The 25,493-nt window shown below is 42.8% G+C and overlaps 1 protein-coding gene across 3 annotated transcripts in view; it reads left to right on the top strand.

Annotated features, from left to right (window-relative positions):
• The window catches only part of PIBF1 (progesterone immunomodulatory binding factor 1), a 283,033-nt gene that overhangs the window by 10,090 nt on the left and 247,450 nt on the right, over positions 1-25,493 (top strand). For all 3 annotated transcript variants that reach the window (XM_077297253.1, XM_077297252.1, XM_077297251.1), the window contains exons 2-3: positions 4,130-4,381; positions 5,742-5,842. In XM_077297253.1, the coding sequence (XP_077153368.1) occupies positions 4,139-4,381; positions 5,742-5,842 (344 nt within the window). In that variant the 5' untranslated portion in view covers positions 4,130-4,138. The remainder of the gene's footprint in view (positions 1-4,129; positions 4,382-5,741; positions 5,843-25,493) is intronic.

Genomic DNA, 25,493 nt, shown 5'->3' with positions numbered 1-25,493 from the left:
GTCAGGTATCAGCATACTCAGGACAAATTGGACAACAAATTTTGGGGTCCAATTTATCCTGATACCCTTGTGAAAATACAAAACTGGGGGCTAAAAAATCATTTTTGTGAAAAAAAAAAAGAATTTTTATTTTCACGGCTCTGCGTTATAAACTGTAGTGAAACACTTGGGGGTTCAAAGCTCTCAAAACACATCTAGATAAGTTCCTTAGGGGGTCTACTTTCCAAAATGGTGTCACTTGTGGGGGTTTTTAATGTTTAGGCACATCAGGGGCTCTGCAAACGCAACATGGCATCCCATCTTAATTCCAGTCAATTTTGCATTGAAAAGTAAAATAGCGCTCCTTCCCTTCCGAGCTCTGCTATGCACCCAAACAGTGGTTTACCCCCACATATGGGGTATCGTCGTACTCAGGACAAATTGCACAACAACTTTTGTGCTCTAATTTCTTCTCTTACCCTTGGGGAAATAAAAAAATCGGGGCGAAAAGATCATTTTTGTGAAAAAATATGATTTTTTATTTTTACGGCTCTGCATTATAAACTTCTGTGAAGCACTTGTTGGGTCAAAGTGCTCACCACACATCTCGATAAGTTCCTTAGGGGGTCTACTTTCCAAAATGGTGTCACTTGTGGGGGGTTTCAATGTTTAGGCACATCAGGGGCTCTCCAAATGCAACATGGCGTCCCATCTCAATTCCAGTCAATTTTGCATTGAAAAGTCAAATGGCGCTCCTTCCCTTCCGAGCTCCGCCCTGCGCCCAAACAATGGTTTACACCCACATATGGGGTATCAGCGTACTCAGGACAAATTGCACAACAATTTTTGGGGTCCAATTTCTTCTCTTACCCTTGGGAAAATAAAAAATTGGGGGCGAAAAGATCATTTTTGTGAAAAAATATGATTTTTTTATTTTTACCGCTCTGTATTATAAACTTCTGTGAAGCACTTGTTAGGTCAAAGTGCTCACCACACATCTAGATAAGTTCCTTAGGGGGTCTACTTTCCAAAATGGTGTCACTTGTGGGGGGTTTCAATGTTTAGGCACATCAGGGGCTCTCCAAATGCAACATGGCGTCCCATTTCAATTCCAGTCAATTTTGCATTGAAAAGTCAAATGGCGCTCCTTTGCTTCCGAGCTCTGCCATGCGCCCAAACAGTGGATTACCCCCACATATGGCGTATCAGCGTACTCAGGACAAATTGTACAACAAATTTTGGGGTCTATTTTCTCCTGTTACCCTTGGTAAAATAAAACAAATTGGATCTGAAATAAATTTTGTGTGAAAAAAAGTTAAATGTTCATTTTTATTTAAACATTCCAAAAATTCCTGTGAAACACCTGAAGGGTTAATAAACTTCTTGAATGTGGTTTTGAGCACCTTGAGGGGTGCAGTTTTTAGAATGGTGTCACACTTGGGTATTTTCTATCATATAGACCCCTCAAAATGACTTCAAATGAGATGTGGTCCCTAAAAAAAAAAATGGTGTTGTAAAAATGAGAAATTGCTGGTCAACTTTTAACCCTTATAACTCCGTCACAAAAAAAAATTTTGGTTCCAAAATTGTGCTGATGTAAAGTAGACATGTGGGAAATGTTACTTATTAAGTATTTTGCGTGACATATGTCTGTGATTTAAGGGCATAAAAATTAAAAGTTGGAAAATTGCGAAATTTTCAAAATTTTCGCCAAATATTCGTTTTTTTCACAAATAAACGCAAGTTATATCGAAGAAATTTTACCACTATCATGAAGTACAATATGTCACGAGAAAACAATGTCAGAATCGCCAAGATCCGTTGAAGCGTTCCAGAGTTATAACCTCATAAAGGGACAGTGGTCATAATTGTAAAAATTGGCCCGGTCATTAACGTGCAAACCACCCTTGGTGGTGAAGGGGTTAAGAAGTTATATGGCGGGTGACATATTTCCTAGTACGGAATGTTTTGGGAGTATTCAAATCATTCGCACAACAATACACCAAAAAATGCATATACAACAAACATAAGACTTGTCAAATCCTATTAATTAGATTCTATTATAAACAAAAATACCAACATATTACAAGAATTACTACAAAAATATATAAATGTATATCACAACATATATCAGCCTTCGTTAAAAATAAAAACAAAGGCAAGTGCACATGTGTATATCAATGTCACCCTTCAAGGGTCCCAAGGAGGATACCATATTGCCATAATTATAAGGTAACAAAAACTAGTTTGCACATATAGGCACCCTCCGTAGGAGTCTCATAAATAGTGACAACGCCTACTAATACAGAATATGCGTTTATATCCTCCAAAAAGGTGCCAATGTAATAGTTCTTATCATATCATTGATGAAATTCACTAAAATACAAACATACATATAATAATAAATACAAATATATTAAACTACAGTTCAAATATTACATTCTTTTTTATTATTATTACTGTTCACAAACAAACGTATACGAAATCGTCCCCAAAAGTCCATATACTTCCACATAGACGACAATTATTCATACATTTGACGAATCCTGCAAGGCATGGAAACAAAGGAAAATGAGATTGAGGGTAATGGTTCTTCTTTAAATAAGGAATTAGAGCAGAAATCGTCCGAAGTCTCATATGTAAGGCAAGAGATGATCTTACTACTAGTATAAAATAAAATACGACAAAGAAGAAAAATTAAAATTAAAAACACACAAAGACATGTTCTAAAAAACAGAAAATTATAAGAAAGGTACAAAGCCAATTTTTTCGTTCAATCCCTCAGGAGACATAGTCAACAATCCATCTGGATTCCATTTGGGCTAGAGTCTGTTTAATATTTCCTCCTCTGATGCCACAGTGGATCCTATCAATTCCCCTGACTTTGAAACCTCTTGGGTCAGATTTATGATATACCTTAAAATGTTTAGGTATTGTTTTCAATACTGAAAGGTCATTCACCCCTTCTGCCGCAACAATATCCCGTACATGCTCTCTGGTCCTGATACGCAGTTCTCTTGATGTGAGTCCAACATAAACTTTGGAACAGGGACAGACCGCATAGTATATGACGTATGGTGTACTACAAGATATATAGCTGGTGACCGCAAAGGACCGAGTGCCATCAACCGAAGAGAAAGAGTTAGCTCTCACTATGTTACCCCTATTACACGCTCTATATGCATGTGAATGGGTGTCACATTGTGACCCTCAAATAATGGATGCGATGCAGCCCCCCTCACGTGCGCTGTGTGGCAGCAGCATACAGACAGACATCTTTTGTCTTGTGACTAATGTCGCGGTCAAAGTAGTCGTGCAGCGCCAGCCTAAGTGTTTTGGATTATTGAGATTTTCTTAAAGGGAAACTGTCACCAGGTTTTCTAAATATGGACTACAGCCAGCAGCTTTAATGCCTCTTTTGCAGGGGTCTAGAATCTGTAAGTCCCACACACCCTCTGCATAGCCTAGAAATACCTTTCATTACCCCCCCACACACACGGCGCGGTCCAGTCTGATGGGCACTGCTGGTCTTCAGTGCCATCTGTCGCCGTCCTCCTGCGTGTTCATGTGGATGACGCATCCTACGTCCTATACACAGAGTGAAGGGCGCCTGTGCAGGTGAGCAATTGGGGACACTGTGTGGATGATGTCGGATGGAGGGTGGCAACTGCGATGGGAGCACAGGCGACAGATCAAGACCATCGACACCCAATCAGATCGGACCGCACTGTATGGCAGGATAATAAACGGTAATTTTTGGTCTATGCAGTCTTATATAGCGCTTTCTGGACTGCTGTAAAAGAGGCCTGAAAGGTGTTGGCTGTAGTTTACATTGGGAAAACCTGGTGACCGTTTCCTTTTACATTTTTATGGCAGGACAGTTTGCATTATTTTTTTAAATTGTTCATAATTGCTTCCTAAATGCAAAATTAAAGTGCTTGTCAGGACTTTGATATTAATGGCCTATCTCAGACCTCAAAATCAGAACGGTAGGGATCATACTCCCGCCTCCTGGACCAATCAGCTGTTAGGTCTTGTGGCAGGCGGGTGTAAACAGTGTATAGACCCACAGCTCCAGATACTGAGTAGTGGCCATTCACGGGTACTGCAGCCGATTTCTCCATTCTCTTTTTTTATTGGTCTTATGCAGATACTAAATATGTCTCGAAAAATGAGCAGAAAAGCAAATATCTCCAGCTCACTAGAGTCCGAGGATATCAGTCTGGAAACAACAGTTCCCACAGATGACATTTCCTCATCTGAGGAGCGCACGGGTTCCCCGAAAATCACTCGGCAGCTGATTGAAAGGAAGGAGCTTCTCCACAATCTTCAGCTGCAGAAGATAGAACTTTCCCAGAAGAACCTGATGATTGACAACCTGAAGGGAGAATACCTGACCAAGGTATGTGCTCTATGAGATCCCGACCTGTGTTTTGTGAATGTCATGAATAGTGTTGTGTGGAGCAGCCAACATTGGTGCCATTTCTCCATGCCCAAACCTGAAGGACTAAGTCTGAGGTACGTAAGGGTTAATGTGACCTGCCTTCTGCCAAAGATGGGGATTCTGTTCAGGAATTTATAGATATCACTGATTATTCACGTGGAAATCTGATTTAATGCTATGATTATCTGCAAAAATGATAGTTGTAAGCAATCCCCCCACACCGCCAGAAGAATACAAACGTATTCGGTCATTTCAGTGCCATAGAAACATAAATTAGCATTTAAAGGGGTTTCAGTGGTCTGCCGAACGTTGGCTGTATAAGTGGGTTCCTTCTCTTCACTGCCCAGAAATAGGTGCAGATTACATCGGACACATTGTAAGGCTAGGTCCACCCTTATACTGTGCCCTATGCTGAGGGCTACATGTGGCTTTATGTTGGAATCCCCCCAAAAAACTATTCCAATGGGAACCCCGCATATGCCATTCACTTTAATAACACCGATGGGGTCACTGTGGACACTGTATGGCCTCTATCTTGGTAGTATTCGTGGTCATGCTTGTGCATGTCTGAAAAAGACGAATATTTCCAGGACAGAGGCCAGACAATGACAGTGACTCCTTCGGCTTCCATCAAGTGATTGGTTCTGTCGGGTTTCCCTTCAGAATACAGATTTATGGGATCCCAACAGAAATGGCGACACAATGTAGAGCACTGAGTAAGTGAGAACCTAGCTTAATACACATCAGATCGAGAATGAGAGGGGCTCTAGCCAGGAAGTATGGTACAAGGCTGCCAATGCCAGTGATCCATGGCAGCAGTCAGGTGCTGGCTGTGCATGTTATTGCTGATAGCCGGAGACAAAAGCTGGCGGTCCGTCCCCTGGTGTCGGATCATTGGGGGTTTAAGAGGTGACTAGGAGTAGTTTGTTTCTTGTAAAGGATATGATTGATGCTCTTCTTGGACAACGTCTTTAAGTACAGTATCTACTACAGCCACGGTCCAGCAGAAGCTAATATTGACATATTGGCTATTGGTTGAGCAGGTCAGACGTAGGTTTTTCAATGTCTGGGTCTCTTGTGATCATACAGACAAGGGATTTGGATTTATTATAAACTTGGTCTTACTTGCTTGTATTTGCACTATAAGTCGAGCATATTATTAACTTGCTCTGTTCCTTTCCTCCAGTTCTGAGGCAGAATGATGGCAGTCTATATTGTGTTTTCAGTGTCTTATAGTACTGCAGACTACTGCTTTTGTTTATGAAGCCTGTATCATCAACGTCAATATACATTGTTTTCTTCCTTTTTTGTGTCCTAGATTGAGGAGCTAGAAGAGAAATTGAATGACACCATTCATCAGAAACAATTACTGGCATTAAGACTTGAAACGCAAACGAAAATCCAGCAGGAAGATTCCAGGTAAGGTCGCATTTAAAGGAGTTGTCCAGCACTCGTACAACTGCTTCTCAATAACAATATTTCCCCATGTGCAATAAAAACACCTTATACTCTCCGCTGGTGTCAGGGCCAGGTCTCCCAGGGCTTGCGGGTCGTTGTTATGTCATGTGAGCCCTGCAGCTAATCAGCGGCTACTAAGGGATCACTTCACTTTCACTTCCTTTGGATAAAACTGACATCTGGAAGAAGTGAGAGCTGCTGCTGCTCTCTGAATTGCTCCAGATGCCCTTCCTAAAGAAGTGAGAAGGAAGCGGCCCTTTAGCAGCCGCTAATTAGCTGAAGGGCTCACATGACATAAAGGCATCATACGAGCCCTGGGAGACCTGCTGTTGGCAGGTTGTTTGTGTAAGCAGGGGGACATGTCCCATTTTAACAAGCTCTATTTTTGGGCCTGCTAGTCTGCCAGGTACCGTGGCCTGTTAGACTCAGCTAGCAACTGAGTCTAACAGGCGATCTGCCAGTAAAACTAACTGTTCTCATGTGTTGCAATGTATGAGACCAGTAATCAGACATGTAAAAGTTGAAGTACTATACAGGATCTTCGGTAAAAAAAAAGTTACATTTAAAAAAAAAAAAAAACTATTAAAGTACGGTAAATAAGAAAAAAATGAAAAACATTAAACCAATAATTACGTATATTTATGGGAAAAAAAGTACACATTTGGTATCGCTGCTTCTGAAACGACCCACTGTATTAAACTGTCACACTAGTTAACCCCCTCAGTATAAAAATAAATAAAAAACAAAGGCTAAAAACTGCTTTTTCATCATACTGCCGAACAAAAAGTGGAATAAAACGCAATCAAATGGAAATAAAAATTGTACCGGTGAAAACATCATCTTGTCCTGCAAAAAACTTGCTGCAATACAGCTCCATCAGCAGAAAGATTAGAGCTCTCAGAATAAAGCAATGAAAAAACTGTTCTTTTTTTCTATAAAATATTTTTTGTGTAAAAGTGCTAAAACTTAAAAAATTATGTAAACGTGGTATAGCTGTAATCGTACTGACCCAAAGAATAAAGCTGGCCTATGAATTTTAACACACGCAGAACGGCATAAAAAAAAAACCATGAATTGCTGGTTTTTGTTAATTCTGCCTCCAAAAAATCAAAATAGAAAGCGATCAAAAAATGTCATGTGCCTGAAAATGGTAGCAATTAAAACCACAACTCGTCCTACAAAAAACAAGGCATCACATGACTGTTGGCAGAAATATGGGAAAATTATAGCTGTTTAACCCCTTTCTGTCATCGGACGTACTATTCCGTCCATGTGGGGTGGGCCCTACTTCCCAAGGACGGAATAGTACATCCAGCGCGATCGGCCGCACTCACGGGGGGAGCGCGGCCGGGTGTCAGCTGACTATCGCAGCTGACATCCGGCACTATGTGCACATTAACCCCCGGCACACTGCGATCAAACATGATCGCAGTGTTCTGGCGGTACAGGGAAGCATCGCGCAGGGAGGGGGCTCCCTGCGTGCTTCCCTGAGACGATCGGTACAAGGCGATGTGCTCATCTTGTACCGAGCGTCTCCTCCCTGCAAGCCCCGGATCCAAAATGGCCACAGGGCTGCATCCAGCTCCTGCAGGGAGGTGGCTTCACAGCGCCTGCTCAGAGCAGGCGCCGGGAAGCCTCCCTGCTGTGCTGTGTGATCGCCGATCTGACACAGTGCACAGCAAAGTGTCAGATCGGCGATCTGTCACTTTACTGTGATGTCCCCCCCTGGGGCAAAGTAAAAATGTAAAAAAAAATAATATATATTGTTCCAATAAATACATTCCTTTAGCTAAATAAAAATAAAAAAGCAATAAAAGTACACATATTTAGTATCGCCGCGTCCGTAACGACCTGACCTATAAAACTGTCCCACTAGTTAACCCCTTCAGTGAACACCGTAAAAAAAAAAACAAGGCAAAAAGCAACGCTTTATTATCATACCGCCGAACAAAAAGTGGAATAACATGCGATCAAAAAGACGGAAATAAATAACCATAGTACCGCTGAAAACGTCATCTTGTCCCGCAAAAAACGAGCCGCCATACAGCATCATCAGCGAAAAAATAAAAAAGTTATAGTCCTCAGAATAAAGCAATGCCAAAATAATTATTTTTTCTATAAAATAGTTTTTTACTCTTCGCCACGACAGCACCCCACTGGAGAGAGGGATCCGCCCCGCAGGAACAGGAAACCTATTGAGAAATAAAAGGGGGCGGTCCGCCTCTCCTCCTCAGTTTAGGTTTCCTGTTCCTGCGGGAACGACAGGACTTCTACAAGGGAACATACCTGGGCTAAGCATGCCGCCTGTGCAGTATCCGCGAGAACGGCAGGGGCTGCAGCCTAGAAGCAGCGTCGGGGGAGTTCCGCTAGACGGCTCCCTCCTCGTCTGGGAATCGTGCAGATGGCTGGGTCCGGGGAGGGCCGCCCGGCATCATCTGCAGCATGCGGTCGGCAGTACGGGAGGAAGCCTTGGCCGGGTAAGAAGACGGCAGCGTTCCCATTGCGGTCCGGTGTTAATCCCGGACCGCGCGTGCGCCGACCACTGTAAGTTAGACTACCCCGGAAGTGAAGTGGTAAACTTCCGGGGGCGTCCAGGCCGGATCTGTAGGCGGGGGCAGAAGCGCCGACTTGCGCATGCACACTGCGCACAGAAAGGGCGCACTATTTAAATCACTGAACGAGGGTAATTCGGCGATGCAAGATGTCATCCCCAGGTGCCATGGACCCCACAGCAGGAGATCCAGTACCCCCCGCCAGAGATAATGCCAGAGGATCCTCGGAGACCGCTCGTAAAAGCGACGGTTCCAGAACAGGATCTCGGCCTTCTGATTCGGTATTATTTGCTTCACTGGGTGAGTTATGAACTCTGCCTATTAAGCTGACATTGTCTCCCTACTTCTCTCTTTTCTCTTTCTCTCTCTACTTATTACGCTTAGGGCAAAAAGCGACAAAAAACGAAGCATAAGGAATGTGCCTTGTGTAGCCAGCCCCTTCCAGACTCATACCCCAAAAAACTTTGCAAGGACTGTTTTAAGGAAACAACACAGGTAGCAGCAGTGTCCGTTACGGACTTACGGGCCATTATTAGGGAGGAACTAAAAAATATGGCCCAGGACAAACCACGTAGTACTAAGTCCAAAACACCGACACCTGTGTCAGACTCCGATAGTGACCAACCTGTACTGTCAGACGCCTCCCTATCATCATGTTCATCATCATCATCCTCATCAGAGATCGAGGGACGCTCATGTTTTCCCTTAGAAAGTGTGGACAACTTGGTAAAGTCAATTCGAAATACCATGGGGTGTGAGGAAACTTAAGGGTGCGCAAACCACGCAGGACATAATGTTCGCAGGTTTGGCAGAGAGAAAGAGGAGATGTTTTCCAGTTATACCAGCAGTGAAAACATTAATCAAAAGAGAGTGGGAGAAGCAGGATCAGAGAAGCTTTCTACCCTCAGCATCAAAACGAAAATATCCGTTTAGTGATGAGGAGCTTCTTACATGGACCAAAGTCCCTAAGGTCGACGCAGCTGTAGCCTCTACCTCTAAGCAATCCACTCTACCTGTGGAGGATGCGGGACTACTGGTCGATCCTTTGGATCGTAAGGCTGAGTCATCCCTTAAACGTTCTTGGGAAGCGGCTACAGGAATATTCAAACCTGCAGTAGCCAGCACTTGCGCTGCCCGGTCAATGATCATCTGGATTGATCAGTTAGACCAGCAAATCGAAAATAAAAGTTCAAGAGAAAAACTACGAGCGGCCATCCCCTTAATACGAGGAGCAGCGGCCTTTATGGCAGACGCTTCCGCCGACTCACTCCGTTTGGCAGCAAGATCTGCAGGCCTCGTGAATAACGCAAGACGAGCGCTATGGATGAAAAGCTGGAAAGGGGACGCGCAATCTAAATCTAAAATATGCGCAATCCCATGTGAGGGTGAGTACCTCTTTGGTAAAACCTTAGACGAGATACTCAAAAAGGCAAAGGGCAGGAAGAAAGCGTTTCCTGATTCCTCTATTCCCTTTTACAGGAGAGCCTTTAAAAGGAGACCGTTTGGCAAAAGGAGGCAAACGGATAGGTCTACAACATGGACCGCTAAAGACGACAAGCAAAGAGGTACCATGTTTAGAAGACCCAATCCCCCAAAAGACAACAAATACTGAGGATATACCAGTTGGGGGCAGACTGAAGTTTTTCACCACTCAATGGGAAAAAATAACATCTAGCTCGTGGGTTTTAAATATCATCCGAGATGGAATTAAACTAAAATTCTCTTGTGTTCCCCACGAGTCTTATATTATAACATCCCTCAGCTCGCCTATACAACAACAGGCGCTAGAGCTTGAAATTCAAACTCTATTATCAAAACGGGTCTTAGTCCAAGTTCCGGTGGGACAGGAGGGTAGGGGATTCTACTCTCCCTTATTCCTAATTTCCACCGACGGTTCTTTCAGGACAATCATAAACCTTAAAAAACTCAATTCATTTATTGAAAACTATACATTTAAGATGGAATCCATTAGGTCCACCATAAAACTCCTCTTCCCAAACTGTATGATGGGGGGCATTGATCTAAAAGATGCTTACTATCATCTCCCTATTCATAACAGATACCAAAGATTCCTCAGGGTGGCGGTAATAATCAACAACGAGATTCGTCATTTCCAGTATGCGGCCTTGCCCTTCGGCCTCTCAACAGCGCCGAGGATCTTCACCAAGATAATGCTAGAGGACCTGGGCTGGATAATCAATACCGACAAATCCAGACTCACTCCGCTTTCCCGTCAGGCGTTCTTGGGGTTCCATTTAGACTCCATATCTCAAAAGTGTCTTCTGCCTCAGGTAAAGATACTACTGATCAGACACAAAATCCTAGCCGCAATAAATAATCCACGTATATCCCTAAGACAAGCTATGTCGTTACTAGGGTCTCTTATCTCTTGTATACCTGCAGTAAGATGGGCTCATTACCATACTCGAACACTACAACATCAAATTTTACAAGAGGATAGACGGTTATTTGGTCACCTAAATGCAAAAATAACCTTATCTCAGATGGTTTTATCTTCCTTAGCGTGGTGGCTAGACTCAAACCATTTGATGAGTGGTGTTCCATGGGTAATAACGCCATCTCATACCATAACCACTGACGCCAGTCCTCATGGATGGGGCGCTCATATGGGGAATGATTATTGCCAAGGGTCATGGAACATGGAGGAAAGCTGCAACTCCTCTAACGTCAAAGAACTAAATGCAGTAAAATACGCCTTATACCATTTCCTCCCACAGCTTCGGGGGAAAGACGTCAGAATCCTCTCCGACAACACCACCACAGTGGCGTATCTAAACAGGCAAGAAGGTACGCGATCAGAGACTCTGATGTCTTCTGCTACAGAAATCTTAAATCTAGCAGAAAGTCACCTAACATCCCTTACTGCGCTGCACATAAGAGGAGAAAACAATCAGCAGGCAGACTTTTTAAGTCGACACACCTTGAGACAAGGAGAGTGGTGCCTAAACCAGCAGATTTTTCTGGACATAATATCCCTATGGGGCCGTCCTCAAATAGATCTCTTCGCCACAAGAAGAAACAGAAAAGTCCGGAGATTTGCCTCCTTATCTCCAACGGATCATCCGGACATTCTGGACGCTCTCCAAGCCCCTTGGCAGTTCAGTCTGGCGTACGCTTTTCCTCCGATCATATTACTACCCCAAGTCATACGCAAAATCAGAGAAGAAGGAGCAAAAGTAATACTGATAGCTCCATTCTGGCCCAAGAGACCATGGTTCTCGTGGCTACAAACCATGTCGGTCTCAGATCCTTGGGTCCTCCCCTCAACACCCAACCTTCTCTTCCAGGGGACAATCTCCACCTGACGGCCTGGAATTTGAGAGGCAGATGCTAATATCGAGAGGATTCTCGGGGGGTTTGATTGACACACTTCTCCAGAGTAGAAAACCTTCCACCACAAAAATTTATACGAGAATATGAAAGAAATTCTTACAATTCCATACATCTACTAACACATCAGAAATTCCGATACAATCTATCCTGGAATTTCTTCAAAAAGGGAGAGAACTAGGTTTAACTGTAAACACCTTAAAAGTTCATGTTTCAGCACTAGGAGCCCTCTATGGCCATAACATTGCGGGAGATAGATGGGTATCCAGATTTATCACAGCCTGCGAAAGAATAAATCCAGTTAACATACCTAGGATTCCACCCTGGGATTTAAATTTAGTTTTACAAGCCCTAACAGACTCTCCATTCGAACCAATAGACTCGATACCCATTAAATGTCTATCACTAAAAACGGTCCTCTTGGTAGCACTGACTTCAGCTAGGAGAATCAGTGACATCCAAGCACTTTCTATAGATCCACCTTTTTTGTTAACCTTTCAAGATAAATTAATTCTTAAACCAGACCCTTCCTACCTTCCCAAAGTAGCAAAAAAATTCCATAGGTCGCAAGAAATAATCTTGCCCACTTTCTTCAGTAATCCCTCCACTCCTGAAGAACAGAAATATCACACTCTAGACGTTAAAAGAGTAGTGTTAAAATACATTGAAAGGACCAGCAGCTGGCGACAGTGTAGGGCTCTGTTTATTTCCTTCCAGGGTCACAACAACGGTCATGTAGTAACAAAAAGCACCTTATCCCAGTGGATCAGAGAGTCTATCAGACTGGCCTATTCCGCGAGGAAAGAAAACCCTTCGGAAGGCATAACAGCACACTCTACCAGAGCGATGGCATCCTCCTGGGCAGAGAGGGGAGACGTCCCGATTGAAACTATATGTAAGGCGGCAACTTGGTCAAATCCTTCTACATTCTATAACCACTATAGGCTAGACCTATCGTCAACTTCTGACCTAGACTTTGGCAGGACTGTCCTCAGCACGGTGGTCCCCTCCCTAGGTGATGGTCTCTGAAAGATCTCCAGTGGGGTGCTGTCGTGGCGAAGAGTAAAAAGCCGGATTACTCACCGGTAATGCTCTTTTAGTGAGTCCACGACAGCACCCTCTTACATCCCTCCCTAGATTAATATAGTACATATTACTATTAAGTAAAATCCTTTTAATCATAAGCAAATAAGTTTGAAAAATGAAATAAATTATATTTGCCTTATACTGGCGGTCCTCCGGGTACTCTGAAATAAAAACTGAGGAGGAGAGGCGGACCGCCCCCTTTTATTTCTCAATAGGTTTCCTGTTCCTGCGGGGCGGATCCCTCTCTCCAGTGGGGTGCTGTCGTGGACTCACTAAAAGAGCATTACCGGTGAGTAATCCGGCTTTTATCGTATAAAAGCGCCAAAACATAAAAAAAATCATGAATACCCTTTTTTTTGGTCATTCTGCCTCACAAAAATCGGAATAAAAAGCAATCACAAAATGTCACGTGCCCGAAAATGTTACCAATAAAAACGTCAACTCGTCCCGCAAAAAACAAGACCTCACATGACTCTGTGGACCACAATATGGAAAAAATTATAGCACTCAAAATGTGGTAACGCAAAAAAACATTTATTGCAATAAAAAGCGTCTTTTAGTTTGTTACGGCTGCCAATCATAAAAACCCGCTATAAATAGTAAATCAAACCCCCCCTTCATCACCCCCTTAGTTACGAAAAATTAAAAAATTATAAAAATGTATTTATTTCCATTTTCCCATTAGGGCTAGGGTTAGGGCTAGGGTTAGGGTTGGGACTAGGGTTAGGGCTACAGTTAGGGTTGGGGCTAAAGTTAGGGTTGGGGCTAAAGTTGGGGTTAGGGTTTGGATTACATTTACAGTTGCCAATAGGGTTGGGATTAGGGTTAGGGGTGTGTCAGGGTTAGGGGTGTGGTTAGGGTTACAGTTGAGATTAGGGTTAGGGGTGTGTTTGGATTAGGGTTTCAGTTATAATTGGGGGGTTTCCACTGTTTAGGCACATCATTGGCTCTCCAAATGCGACATTGCGTCCAATCTCAATTCCAGCCAATTCTGCGTTAAAAAAGTAAAACAGTGCTCCTTCCCTTCTGAGCTCTCCCGTGTGCTCAAACAGAGGTTTACCCCAACATATGGGGTATCAGCGTACTCAGGACACATTGGACAACAACTTTTGGGGTCCAATTTCTCCTGTTACTCTTGGGAAAATACAAAACTGGGGGCTAAAAAATAATTTTTGTGTAAAAAAAAAAAAAAAAAAATATATATATATATATATATATATATATATATATATATATATATATATATATATATATATATATATATATATATATATATATATATATATTTTATTATTTTCACGGCTCTGCGTTATAAACTGTAATGAAACACTTGGGGGTTCAAAGTTTTCACAACACATGTAGATAAGTTCCTTTGGGGGTTTAGTTTCCAATATGGGGTCACTTGTGGGGGGTTTCTACGGTTTAGGTACATTAGGGGCTCTGCAAATGCAACGTGACGCCTGCAGACCATTCCATCTAAGTCTGCATTCCAAATGGTGCTCCTTCCCTTCCGAGCTCTGCCATACGCCCAAACGGTGGTTCCCCCCCCACATATTGGGTATCAGCGTACTCGGGACAAATTGGACAACAACTTTTGGGGTCCAATTTCTCCTGTTACCCTTGGGAAAATACAAAACTGGGGGCTAAAAAATAATTTTTGTGGGGGAAAAAAAATAATTTTTATTTTCACGGCTCTGCGTTATAAACTGTAGTGAAACACTTGGGGGTTCAAAGCTCTCACAACACATCTAGATGAGTTGCTTAGGGGGTCTACTTTCCAAAATGGTGTCACTAGTGGGGGGTTTCAATGTTTAGGCACATCAGTAGCTCTCCAAATGCAACATGGCGTCCCATCTCAATTCCAGTCAATTTTGCATTGAAAAGTCAAACGGCGCTCCTTCCCTTCCGAGCTCTCCCTTGCGCCCAAACAGTGGTTTACCCCCACATATGGGGTATCAGCGTACTCAGGACAAATTGTACAACAACTTTTGGAGTCCAATTTCTTCTCTTACCCTTGGGAAAATAAAAAATTGGGGGCGAAAAGATCATTTTTGTGAAAAAATATGATTTTTTATTTTTACTGCTTGCATTATAAACTTCTGTGAATCAGTTAATGGGTCAAAGTGCTCACCACACATCTAGATAAGTTCCTTATGGGGTCTACTTTCCAAAATGGTGTCACTTGTGGGGGTTTCAATGTTTAGTCACATCAGGGGCTCTCCAAACGCAACATGGCGTCCCATCTGAATTTCAGTCAATTTTGCATTGAAAAGTCAAATGGCGCTCCTTCGCTTCCGAGCTCTGCCATGCGCCCAAACAGTGGTTTACCCCCACATATGGGGTATTGGCGTACTCAGGACAAATTGTACAACAACTTTTGTGGTCCATTTTCTCCTATTACCCTTTGTAAAATAGAACAAATTGGAGCTGAAGTAAATTTTTTGTGTAAAAAAGTTAAATGTTCATTTTTATTTAAATATTCCAAAAATTCCTGTGAAACACCTGAAGGGTTAATAAACTTCTTGAATGTGGTTTTGAGCACCTTGAGGGGTGCAGTTTTTAGAATGGTGTCACACTTGGTTATTTTCCATCATATAGACCTCTCAAAATGACTTCATCTGAGATGTGGTCCCTAAAAAAAATGGTGGTGTAAAAATGAGAAATTGCTGGTCAACTTTTAACCCTTATAACTCCCTAACAAAAAAAAAATTTTGGTTAAAAAATTGTGCTGATGTAAAGTAGATATGTGGGAAATGTTACTTATTAAGTATTTTGTGTGACATATCACTGTGATTTAATTGTATAAAAATTCAAAGTTGGAAAATTGCTAAATTTTCAAATTTTTCGCCAAATTTCCATTTTTTTTCACAAATAAACGCAGGTAATATCAAAGAAATGTTACCACTATAATGAAGTACAATATGTCACGAGAAAACAATGTCAGAATCATCAGGATCCATTGAAGCGTTCCAGAGTTATAACCTCATAAAGGGACAGTGGTCAGAATTGTAAAAATTGGCCCGGTCATTAACATGCAAACAACTCTTGGGGGTAAAGGGGTTAAATATGGCGATGCAAAAACTTTGTGTTTTTTTTTTGTCTAAAAACAGTCTTTTAGTGTGTGACAGCAGCCAAATATAAAAACCTGGTATAGCTGTAATCTCACTGAAAATATTCAGAAAAATTCCCACGCTCGAGTTCATATGAGTTTATGCCAGCAGGGGGCGCAGCACCGCAAGTCTAGGTAGCTACGTTCCCCCTGCTTCCCATTCATTCCCCAGTTTTTAGAGGCAGGGGCGGCTGCATTAGCAGGCTTCTGCTTGTAAAATTATTTATCCAATCCAATCCAATGGTGTCGTTCAAAAGCACAATTCATCCCTCAAAAAACAAGCATTCACATGGCTATATTGACAGAAAAATAGAAAAGTTCTGGCCGTGGTAAGAAGGGGAGCAAAAATTAAAACATTTTCCATGATGAGTTTGAATGAGCAGGATTGTGCGCATTAACCTACAGACAGTGTCAGGTCGGCGCTGTTATACTGATTACAATGATACCTTGGTTGATGAAATCCGTCCTGTGGTTGTTTAATCTTATTTTCAGTTTTTAGTTAATGATATGCTCATGCTGTGGGGCGGCCTGTGGGGGGGGCTTCATGTGGTGCCCTGATTAGGTATTCATAATGCAGACGTCTGACAGGTCACTGATCCCTCACTGACTTGCCCCCTAGTTTACATAATGAATCTACTATATAATTGTCTAAAGGTCACTTCCGTCTTTCTGTCTGTCCCGGAAATCCCGCATCGCTGATTGGTCAATTGGACCAATCAGCGACGGGCACAGTCCAGTCCAGGATATGATGCCCACATTGCTATATACTATGTGGGCTGTGCAATATACTATGTGGGCTGTGCAATATACTATGTGGGCTGTGCAATATACTATGTGGGCTGTGCAATGTACTATGTGGGCTGTGCAGTGTACTACATGGGCTGTGCAATGTACTATGTGGGCTGTGCAATGTACTATGTGGGCTGTGCAATGTACTATGTGGGCTGTGCAATGTACTACGTGGGCTGTGCAATATACTACGTGGGCTGTGCAATGTACTACGTGGGCTGTACAATGTACTACGTGGCTGTGCTATATACTACGTGGCTGTGCAATATACTATGTGGCTGTGCTGTGTACTACGTGGGCTGTGCTATTTACTACGTGGCTGTGCTATTTACTACGTGGGCTGTTATATACTACGTGGCTGTGCTATATACTACGTGGCCGGCCGCGAACAATCAGCGACCGGCGCAGTCCGGCCGCGAATTGGCGCGGGATTTGAACCACGCTTCGCTAATTGGTCGCGGCCGGCCGAATCTTGTGTATAAATTGCATTATTCTAAAATCTTCATAAATAAACTACATACATATTCTAGAATACCCGATGCGTTAGAATCGGGCTACCATCTAGTAATACATATATTTATCTTGGGGGATGGGAAAACCCTTCTGGAGGCAAGCTTCGGCAGTGGTGCCTGCGCTGCAGCATGATCACATGTAATGTGTATATAACGAATTTGTTTCATGTTAACCTGATATTCCTGAAAAAAGAAACCCCTTTGAAAATGGTGCATGCACTGCACATTTTTTTTTCTCTAGCAAGATGGCGCCGCCTGCGCAATAGCAGCTATCGGATGATCGATTTCTGCTACTGCACAGTCAGTCGGTGCCATTTTCAAAATTTTTTTTTAGGAATATCAGGGTAACATGAAACAAAATAAGTATATACACATTATAGATGCGATCATGCTGCAGCAAGGTTTTTTTTTCCAGTTCTGCTCACAGGTTCCCTATAAACTAGCCATTTCAGAAACCTGTACAGTCAGCTCCCTGATTGTGTGGCTGGACTGATTTGAAAGGCCAACAAAATGTATTAAAACAGCAAGGGAATATATCTCAGCCGCTATTACCATGGTGCAGAGGACGGCAGCATTCTTGGCTGATGCTCAGCTGACTGCAGTTAGCAGCTAAGTCAGTAGCTCTATCTAATGCAGCTTGTCGAGCTCTATGGTTCTACGACTGGCCTGGGGGCTTTCAGGCAGAGTCTGGACTTTGTTCCATTCCCTGTTATGGACAATACCTGAAACAATATTAGATGACATCTTGGGATAAGGAAGTGACAATAAAAAGGGCTTCCCTAATTTAGCATCTCCATCATGTAAGAGGAATTAGTCCTCATCGAGGTTTAGGACCAGAAAGAGAAGGGTTGTACTCTCCTCTTTTTGGTACCGGATGCAACTTGAGGTCAATAATAAATTCACCCTCAAAGGTAGGTAAGCAATGGGTAGCATTCACCCAGCTAATGCAGGTTTTGGTCTATGCAGAGGAGTACCTTGGATGAATCAGATATCGTGGGTCATTGCTGCAGATACAAGCCCTCAGCTATAACAAAGTCTTTGTTTAAATTCTCCAGATGGCCCTGGCTTCAGAATGGAGGGTTAGTGACTGCTATTCCTTTGCACAGAGCCTAGTACGTAGGGTAGTTCTAAAACCAGCCTATCTTCCCAAGGTAGCTTCCAAGTTCCATAGAAGTCAGGAGATTGTGCCCCCTTCTTTCTGTGCTAATCCTGGGAATCCAAAAGAAGAGCTTTACCTCTTTAGATGTTAGAAGTCTGAGAGTTTATCTCAGCCATAACAGCCTGGTAAAGACGTCAGTTGCTATTAGTTCCTTTCAGAGACCTTAAAAATAAAAAGGTCTTAAGGCCTCTAAAAGCACACTAGCTAGATGGATTATATAGATTAAAGTGGCTATAAGGTTAGACTATTCTGCAAGTAATAAGGCAGTTCCAGGAGACCTGAAAACTCTTTGTACTAGGGCCACTACAACCTCCTGGGCAGAGAAAGCAGCTGTCTCCATCTAACAATTATGTAGGACTGCAACACGGTCTTCACCTTGTACCCTCTTTAGACCTTATAGGCTTAGTTTGGGCTTCTGTTGATCTCTCCTTTAGAAGGGTTCTACAGGCTTGGTCCTGCCCTAAGTTTAAAGTTTCTCTGTATATCTCTCAGGTGGTGCTGTCATGGGTTATAGGAAAAGACTACATTACTTAGCGCTAATAGGATTTTCCAGAACCTATGACAGCAACTTTATATTTTCCCCCATCACTGGATTGGTGGTAATTTTGTTTCATTCATAGTGTTGGATTAAAGCAGTGTTTAGAAGAAAAAAATCGAGTTGTTTTCTCATGCTCTGTGAACAACTGATCCAGTGAAGAGACGCCGCCCTTTTATTCTGTAGGTTCCTCTTTTTCAGGCTGTGTGTACACGTTGCGGATTTAATTGCGGATCCGCAGCATCTTTTGCCGTGCGGAATTGCATCAAATCCGCAGTGTAGTGCACAACCAATGTAAGTCTATGGGAACTGCAGACTTGATGTGCACATGCTGCGGAAAAATCCGCACCGAAACGCAGCTTTTTTTTCCGCAGCATGTCACTTCTTTTGTGCGGAGCTGGAGCGTTTCTGCACCCATAGACTTGCATTGAGTCGGGCACATCCGCAGCAAAACCGCAGATGTAAAAAAGATCTGCAGTTTTGCTGCGGATGTGGGTGCGAGAAACGCTGCAGTTAGGGAGGAGGGAAGTGTTTGGGTGGTGACTGTGTGCGTGTATGTGTGTGCGGGCGTCTGTGGGCTGTCCGAGGGTCTGCCGGGGCGTCTGCGGGGCTGTCCGGGGGGTGTGCGGGGCTGTCCAGGTGTGTGTGGCGCTGTGCGGGGCTGTCCGGGTGTGTGCGGGGGGTTGTGTGTGTGTGTGCAGGCTTTGACTTGTAGTCCCATCGGGCTATGCCTGCTTCAGTGACAGTGATTGACACATTAGCCAATGACGGGACAGTAGTAGTCCCATCATCAGGCTAAGGTGTTGAATGTAATAAAAAAAAAAACACATATACAGTACATGCGTATAGACATATAGAACATATAACATACAGTACATACAACATAGAGTGCATACAACATGCAGCATACAGTACATACAACATGCAACATACAGTACATACAGTTGTGGCCAAAAGTATTGACACCCCTGCAATTCTGTCAGATAATAATCAGTTTCTTCCTGAAAATGATTGCAAACACAAATTCTTTGGTATTATTATCTTCATTTAATTTGTCTTAAATGAAAAAAACACAAAAATAATTGTCCTAAAGCCAAATTGGATATAATTCCACACCAAACATAAAAAAGGGGGTGGACAAAAGTATTGGCACTGTTTGAAAAATCATGTGATGCTTCTCTAATTTGTGTAATTAACAGCACCTGTAACTTCCCTGTGGCACCTAACAGGTGTTGGCAATAACTAAATCACACTTGCAGCCAGTTGACATGGATTAAAGTTGACTCAACCTCTGTCCTGTGTCCTTGTGTGTACCACATTGAGCATGGAGAAAAGAAAGAAGACCAAAGAACTGTCTGAGGACTTGAGAAACCAAATTGTGAGGAAGCATGAGCAATCTCAAGGCTACAAGTCCATCTCCAAAGACCTGAATGTTCCTGTGTCTACCGTGCGCAGTGTCATCAAGAAGTTTAAAGCCCATGGCACTGTGGCTAACCTCCCTAGATGTGGACGGAAAAGAAAAAATGACAAGAGGTTTCAACGCAAGATTGTGCGGATGTTGGATATAGAACCTCGACTAACATCCAAACAAGTTCAAGCTGCCCTGCAGTCCGAGGGTATAACAGTGTCAACCCGTACTATCTGTCGGCATCTGAATGAAAAGGAACTGTATGGTAGGAGACCCAGGAAGACCCCACTTCTTACCCCGAGACATAAAAATGCCAGGCTGGAGTTTGCCAAAACCTACCTGAAAAAGCCTAAAACATTTTGGAAGAATGTTCTCTGGTCAGATGAGACAAAAGTAGAGCTTTTTGGGCAAAGACATCAACATAGAGTTTACAGGAGAAAAAAAAGAGGCGTTCAAAGAAAAGAACACGGTCCCTACAGTCAAACATGGCGGAAGTTCCCTGATGTTTTGGGATTGCTTTGCTGCCTCTGGCACTGGACTGCTTGACCGTGTGCATAGCATTATGAAGTCTGAAGACTACCAACAAATTTTGCAGCATAATGTAGGGCCCAGTGTGAGAAAGCTGGGTCTCCCTCAGAGGTCATGGGTCTTCCAGCAGGACAATGACCCAAAACACACTTCAAAAAGCACTAGAAAATGGTTTGAGAGAAAGCACTGGAGACTTCTAAGGTGGCCAGCAATGAGTCCAGACCTGAATCCCATAGAACACCTGTGGCGAGATCTAAAAATGGCAGTTTGGAGAAGGCACCCTTCAAATATCAGGGACCTGGAGCAGTTTGCCAAAGAAGAATGGTCTAAAATTCCCGCAGAGCATTGTAAGAAACTCATTGATGGTTACCGGAAGCGGTTGGTCGCAGTTATTTTGGCTAAGGGTTGTGCAACCAAATATTAGGCTGAGGGTGCCAATACTTTTGTCTGGCCCATTTTTGGAGTTTTGTGTGAAATGATCAATGTTTTGCTTTTTGCTTCATTCTCTCGTGTGTTTTTTTCATTTAAGACAAATAATACCAAAGAATTTGTGTTTGCAATCATTTTCAGGAAGAAACTGAGTATTATCTGACAGAATTGCAGGGGTGTGAATACTTTTGGCCACAACTGTACACCATGAAACATACACCATGCAACATACAGTACATGCAACATGCAGTACATACAACATGCAACTTTCAACATACAGTACCTGCAACATACAGTACATGCAACGTACAACATACAGTACATATGTAACATGCAACATACAGTACATACAACATACAATACATACAGTACATAGAACATACAGTACATACATATAGACATACAGTACATATACACAATACATACAGTACATACAACATAGAGTACACACTCACCATCACCTTGATCCCCAAATCCATTGCTCACCTGTAAAAAAAAAATATTAAAATAATAAACAAACAATATACTCCCTGATCCGCAGATATCCAATTAAAGCGAGTGTCCCACGACGATCTCCCGTGGAGAGCTGCCACATCAGCTTATGCGACCACTCTCCTGGGGCTTCGGGAATACAATGACAAGGTATCCTTCCACACTGTATCCCTCCGCCGCTGTGAGAAATAGTTCCTACTCTTACTTGTGGCACTGCTGTGTGGTAAAATTCCCACACAGCTTTGCCATAAAGTGAGACCCTGAACTCAGGTAACCTCTTCAGTGATGCACTGCAGGGGCCATTGTCCCCTGTCAGTGTGTCACTGAAGGCCCTATAGAGCAGTGACATCTCTTGATGTCACTGTTCTGTAGGGGAGATCGTCATGGGACACTCTTTATTAATTGGACTACAGCGGAAAGGGAGTATACGGTATGTTTATTATTTTAAATTTTTTGCAGGCGATCTAGTATGGTAAGTATGGTGAAATTAAGAATATTAAAATACTTTTTTTCTGGTTGTGTCTTTATATTTTTTTTAACTCTTTCACTGCTATAGGATTAATAATGGATAGGCGTCTTATTGACACCTCTCCATTATTAACCGGGCTTAATGTCACCTTACAAGGTGACATTAACCCCTTATTACCCCATATCCCACCGCTACAGGGGAGTGGGAATAGAGGGGCTAAGTGCCGGAATTGGCGCATCTTACAGATGCGCCATTTCTGGGGAGGCTGGGGGCTGGTATTTGTAGGGGGGGGCAAATATCCATGGCCCCTCTCTAGGCTATGAATATCAGCCCACAGCTGTCTGCATAGCCTTTCTGACTATAAAATATATGGGGAACCCATGTCATTTTTTTGCGGGGGTCCCCCTATTTTAATAGCCAGTAAAGGCAACGCAGACAGCTGCGGGCTGATATTCATAGCAGACTACAAATATTGGCCCCCGGCCGTCGGCTTTCCCCCTCTGGTGCAGAAAATTGAGCGGGAGCCCACGCCATTTTTTTTCCCAGTTTTTTTTTTTTTTTAAATTAAACGTTCATTAATAAACATTGGCCTTGCTATTATATATCTATGGATAATCTATCTATAGATAGATATATCTAAATATATATCTATCCATATTTCTATCTAACTATCCATATATCTGTCTACATCTATCCATAGATATATCTATCCATAGCTATATCTATCTATACATATATCTATAGATAGATATGTGAATAGATATATCTAAGTATCTATCGATCTATCTATATGTAGATCTATCTATCCATCTCATTCCTTCTATCGATAGATAGATAGATAGATAGATAGATAGATAGATAGATAGATAGAAGGAATGGGATAGATATATATGAGATAGATAGAAGGAATGAGATAGATAGATATATCTATTCATATATCTATCTATAGATCTATCTATGGATAGATGTAGAAAGATACATGGATAAATGTTAGATAGATATATACATACATAGATATAGATAGGTTTGAGAAAGGTTCCTGTTGGGACCGAAATGTTGCTTTCTGGGCTGATTAAATAGCTCCTTTTCACTACAAACGGTGTGCTGCCTCCAATTTTTCTGGATTTTTATAATTGCGGTTTGGTATTTGCCTGGGGGGGCTCTGCACCCGGACTCTTTCTTTTTGCTGTTCTAATTCTCTTTCTCATACATAGATATAGCTATCCATATATCTATCTACATCTATCCATTTTCTACTACATCTATCCATAGATATATCTATAGATAGATATCTATCTCATTCCTTCTATCTATCCCATATCTATCTATCTATCTATCTATCTATCTATCTATCTATCTATCTATCTGTCTGTCTATAGATAAATAGATAGAAGGAATGGGATAGATGATAGATAGATTATAGATAGATAATATCTATCGATCTATGTATATATCTATCTCTAGATCTATCTATCCATCCATATATCTATATTTATATCTATCTGCCTATCTGTGTGAATGGAGTGTGGGTTGGACAGATGTAAAAGAGAAGGTTGTACAATAAATGATATCACAAATCTTTTTTTTTTTTTGTTTGTTCAATAATACATCTTTATTTAGCTTTCAAAAACGCATCAAAAACCACATAAAAAACGCAACTGCGTTTTCTGCCAGGAGATGCCGATTTTGTGCAGAAAATTCTGCACCCAAATCTGCAACATGTGCACATACCCTCAAGGGCAGATCCCCTCTCAGGTGGTGCTATCATGGGTTCTGAAAAGTTAAATTACCAGTAAGTAAAGTGTTTATCAGCAGGAGATTATTACTAGAGGACTAGTAAACCTGCCACGAGGTAGTCCAAACACGCCCCCACCTCTGATTGGAAGCCTTATGCTTCTGCACAGTGAACGCAAAAAGCAGCCAATCAGTGGTGGGGATGGGATTATATAGAGCTCAGCATTCAGAGAACTGGTAGATCTTGAACAACAGAAAACAGTTTTTGATTAAAGGGCACCTGTCAGCAGATTTTGCCGCTATAAGATGAGGCCACTGCCTTTCAGGGCTTATATACAGCATTCTATAATGCTGTATATAAGCCTCCGGTCCAACCTGCAAGTGAAGAAAAATAAGTTTTATTATGCTTACCAGGGGAAGCGATCCAGCCCGATGGGTGTCGCAGGTGCTGCGCTCCTGCGCAGGCGTACTTCTCTGTCCTGTTGAGGGCACAGTAAAGTACTGCAGTGCGCAAGCGCTGGGAAAGGTCAGAGAGGCCCAGCGCCTGCGCACTGCAGTACTTTACTGTGCCCTCAACAGGACAGAGAAGTACACCTGCGAAGGAGCCCCGATGCCGGGGAGCGAGGAAGAAGCAGGAGGGCGGCGTCACAAGAAGATGGGAGGCACCGGACCCGGACCTGTGACACCTATAGGACCGGACCGCCCCCCGGGTGAGTATAATATAACATATTTCTCTATCGCCTCATTGGGGGACACAGGAACCATGGGTGTATGCTGCTGCCACTAGGAGGCTGACACTATGCACAAAAAAAGTTAGCTCCTCCTCTGCAGTGTACACCCCACCGACTGGCATTAAGAACTTCAATTTAGCTTAGTGTCAGTAGGAGGTGGACACGGGTCTTTCATTAGACCCATTTCTACCTCAATGTGCGTCGTTTCCTTTCGGATACCTTGGAGGGATACAGTGTGAACGGTCACAACTGTACTCCCACAAAGAGACCATGAGTACGGCGTGTACTGCCACCCCATATCCTCATAGATCTGACTGCAGGACCAAGACCCTAACACAGAAGCGTGTTTAGGAGACCTGGACGGTCCTAGCTCTGTCCCCCACCCACTCACCCACCAGAGCCTGTCGGTTGGAGGAGCCGAGGACGTCCACCAGCAAGTTCTGGACGTCTTTTTGCATTCCGGAATAATGAGGTATATTTCTCCTTTTCCTCCGTTTTTTCCGGAAGAAGATATACAGAAGAAGGTGAGTATTTGGAAGGTGCCCCATCTATTTCCCTCAGGACCTTTAAGTTAAGGATTCCCTTTAGGGAGGTGGGGTGCCTTTTCCTAGGGGAAATACCAGGGCTTTCAGCAGGACTTTTAGCCCTGCTCAGGCCCCCTCCCCAGTCTGGACGCGGGCTCCGGCGCTACTTGAGGGGCTACCTTTTCAGAGGCACAGGCGAGACGT

Source organism: Ranitomeya variabilis, chromosome 3 (genome assembly GCF_051348905.1).
Source record: "Ranitomeya variabilis isolate aRanVar5 chromosome 3, aRanVar5.hap1, whole genome shotgun sequence".
NCBI lineage: Eukaryota > Metazoa > Chordata > Amphibia > Anura > Dendrobatidae > Ranitomeya > Ranitomeya variabilis.
This window is presented reverse-complemented; position numbering and strand designations above follow the sequence as displayed.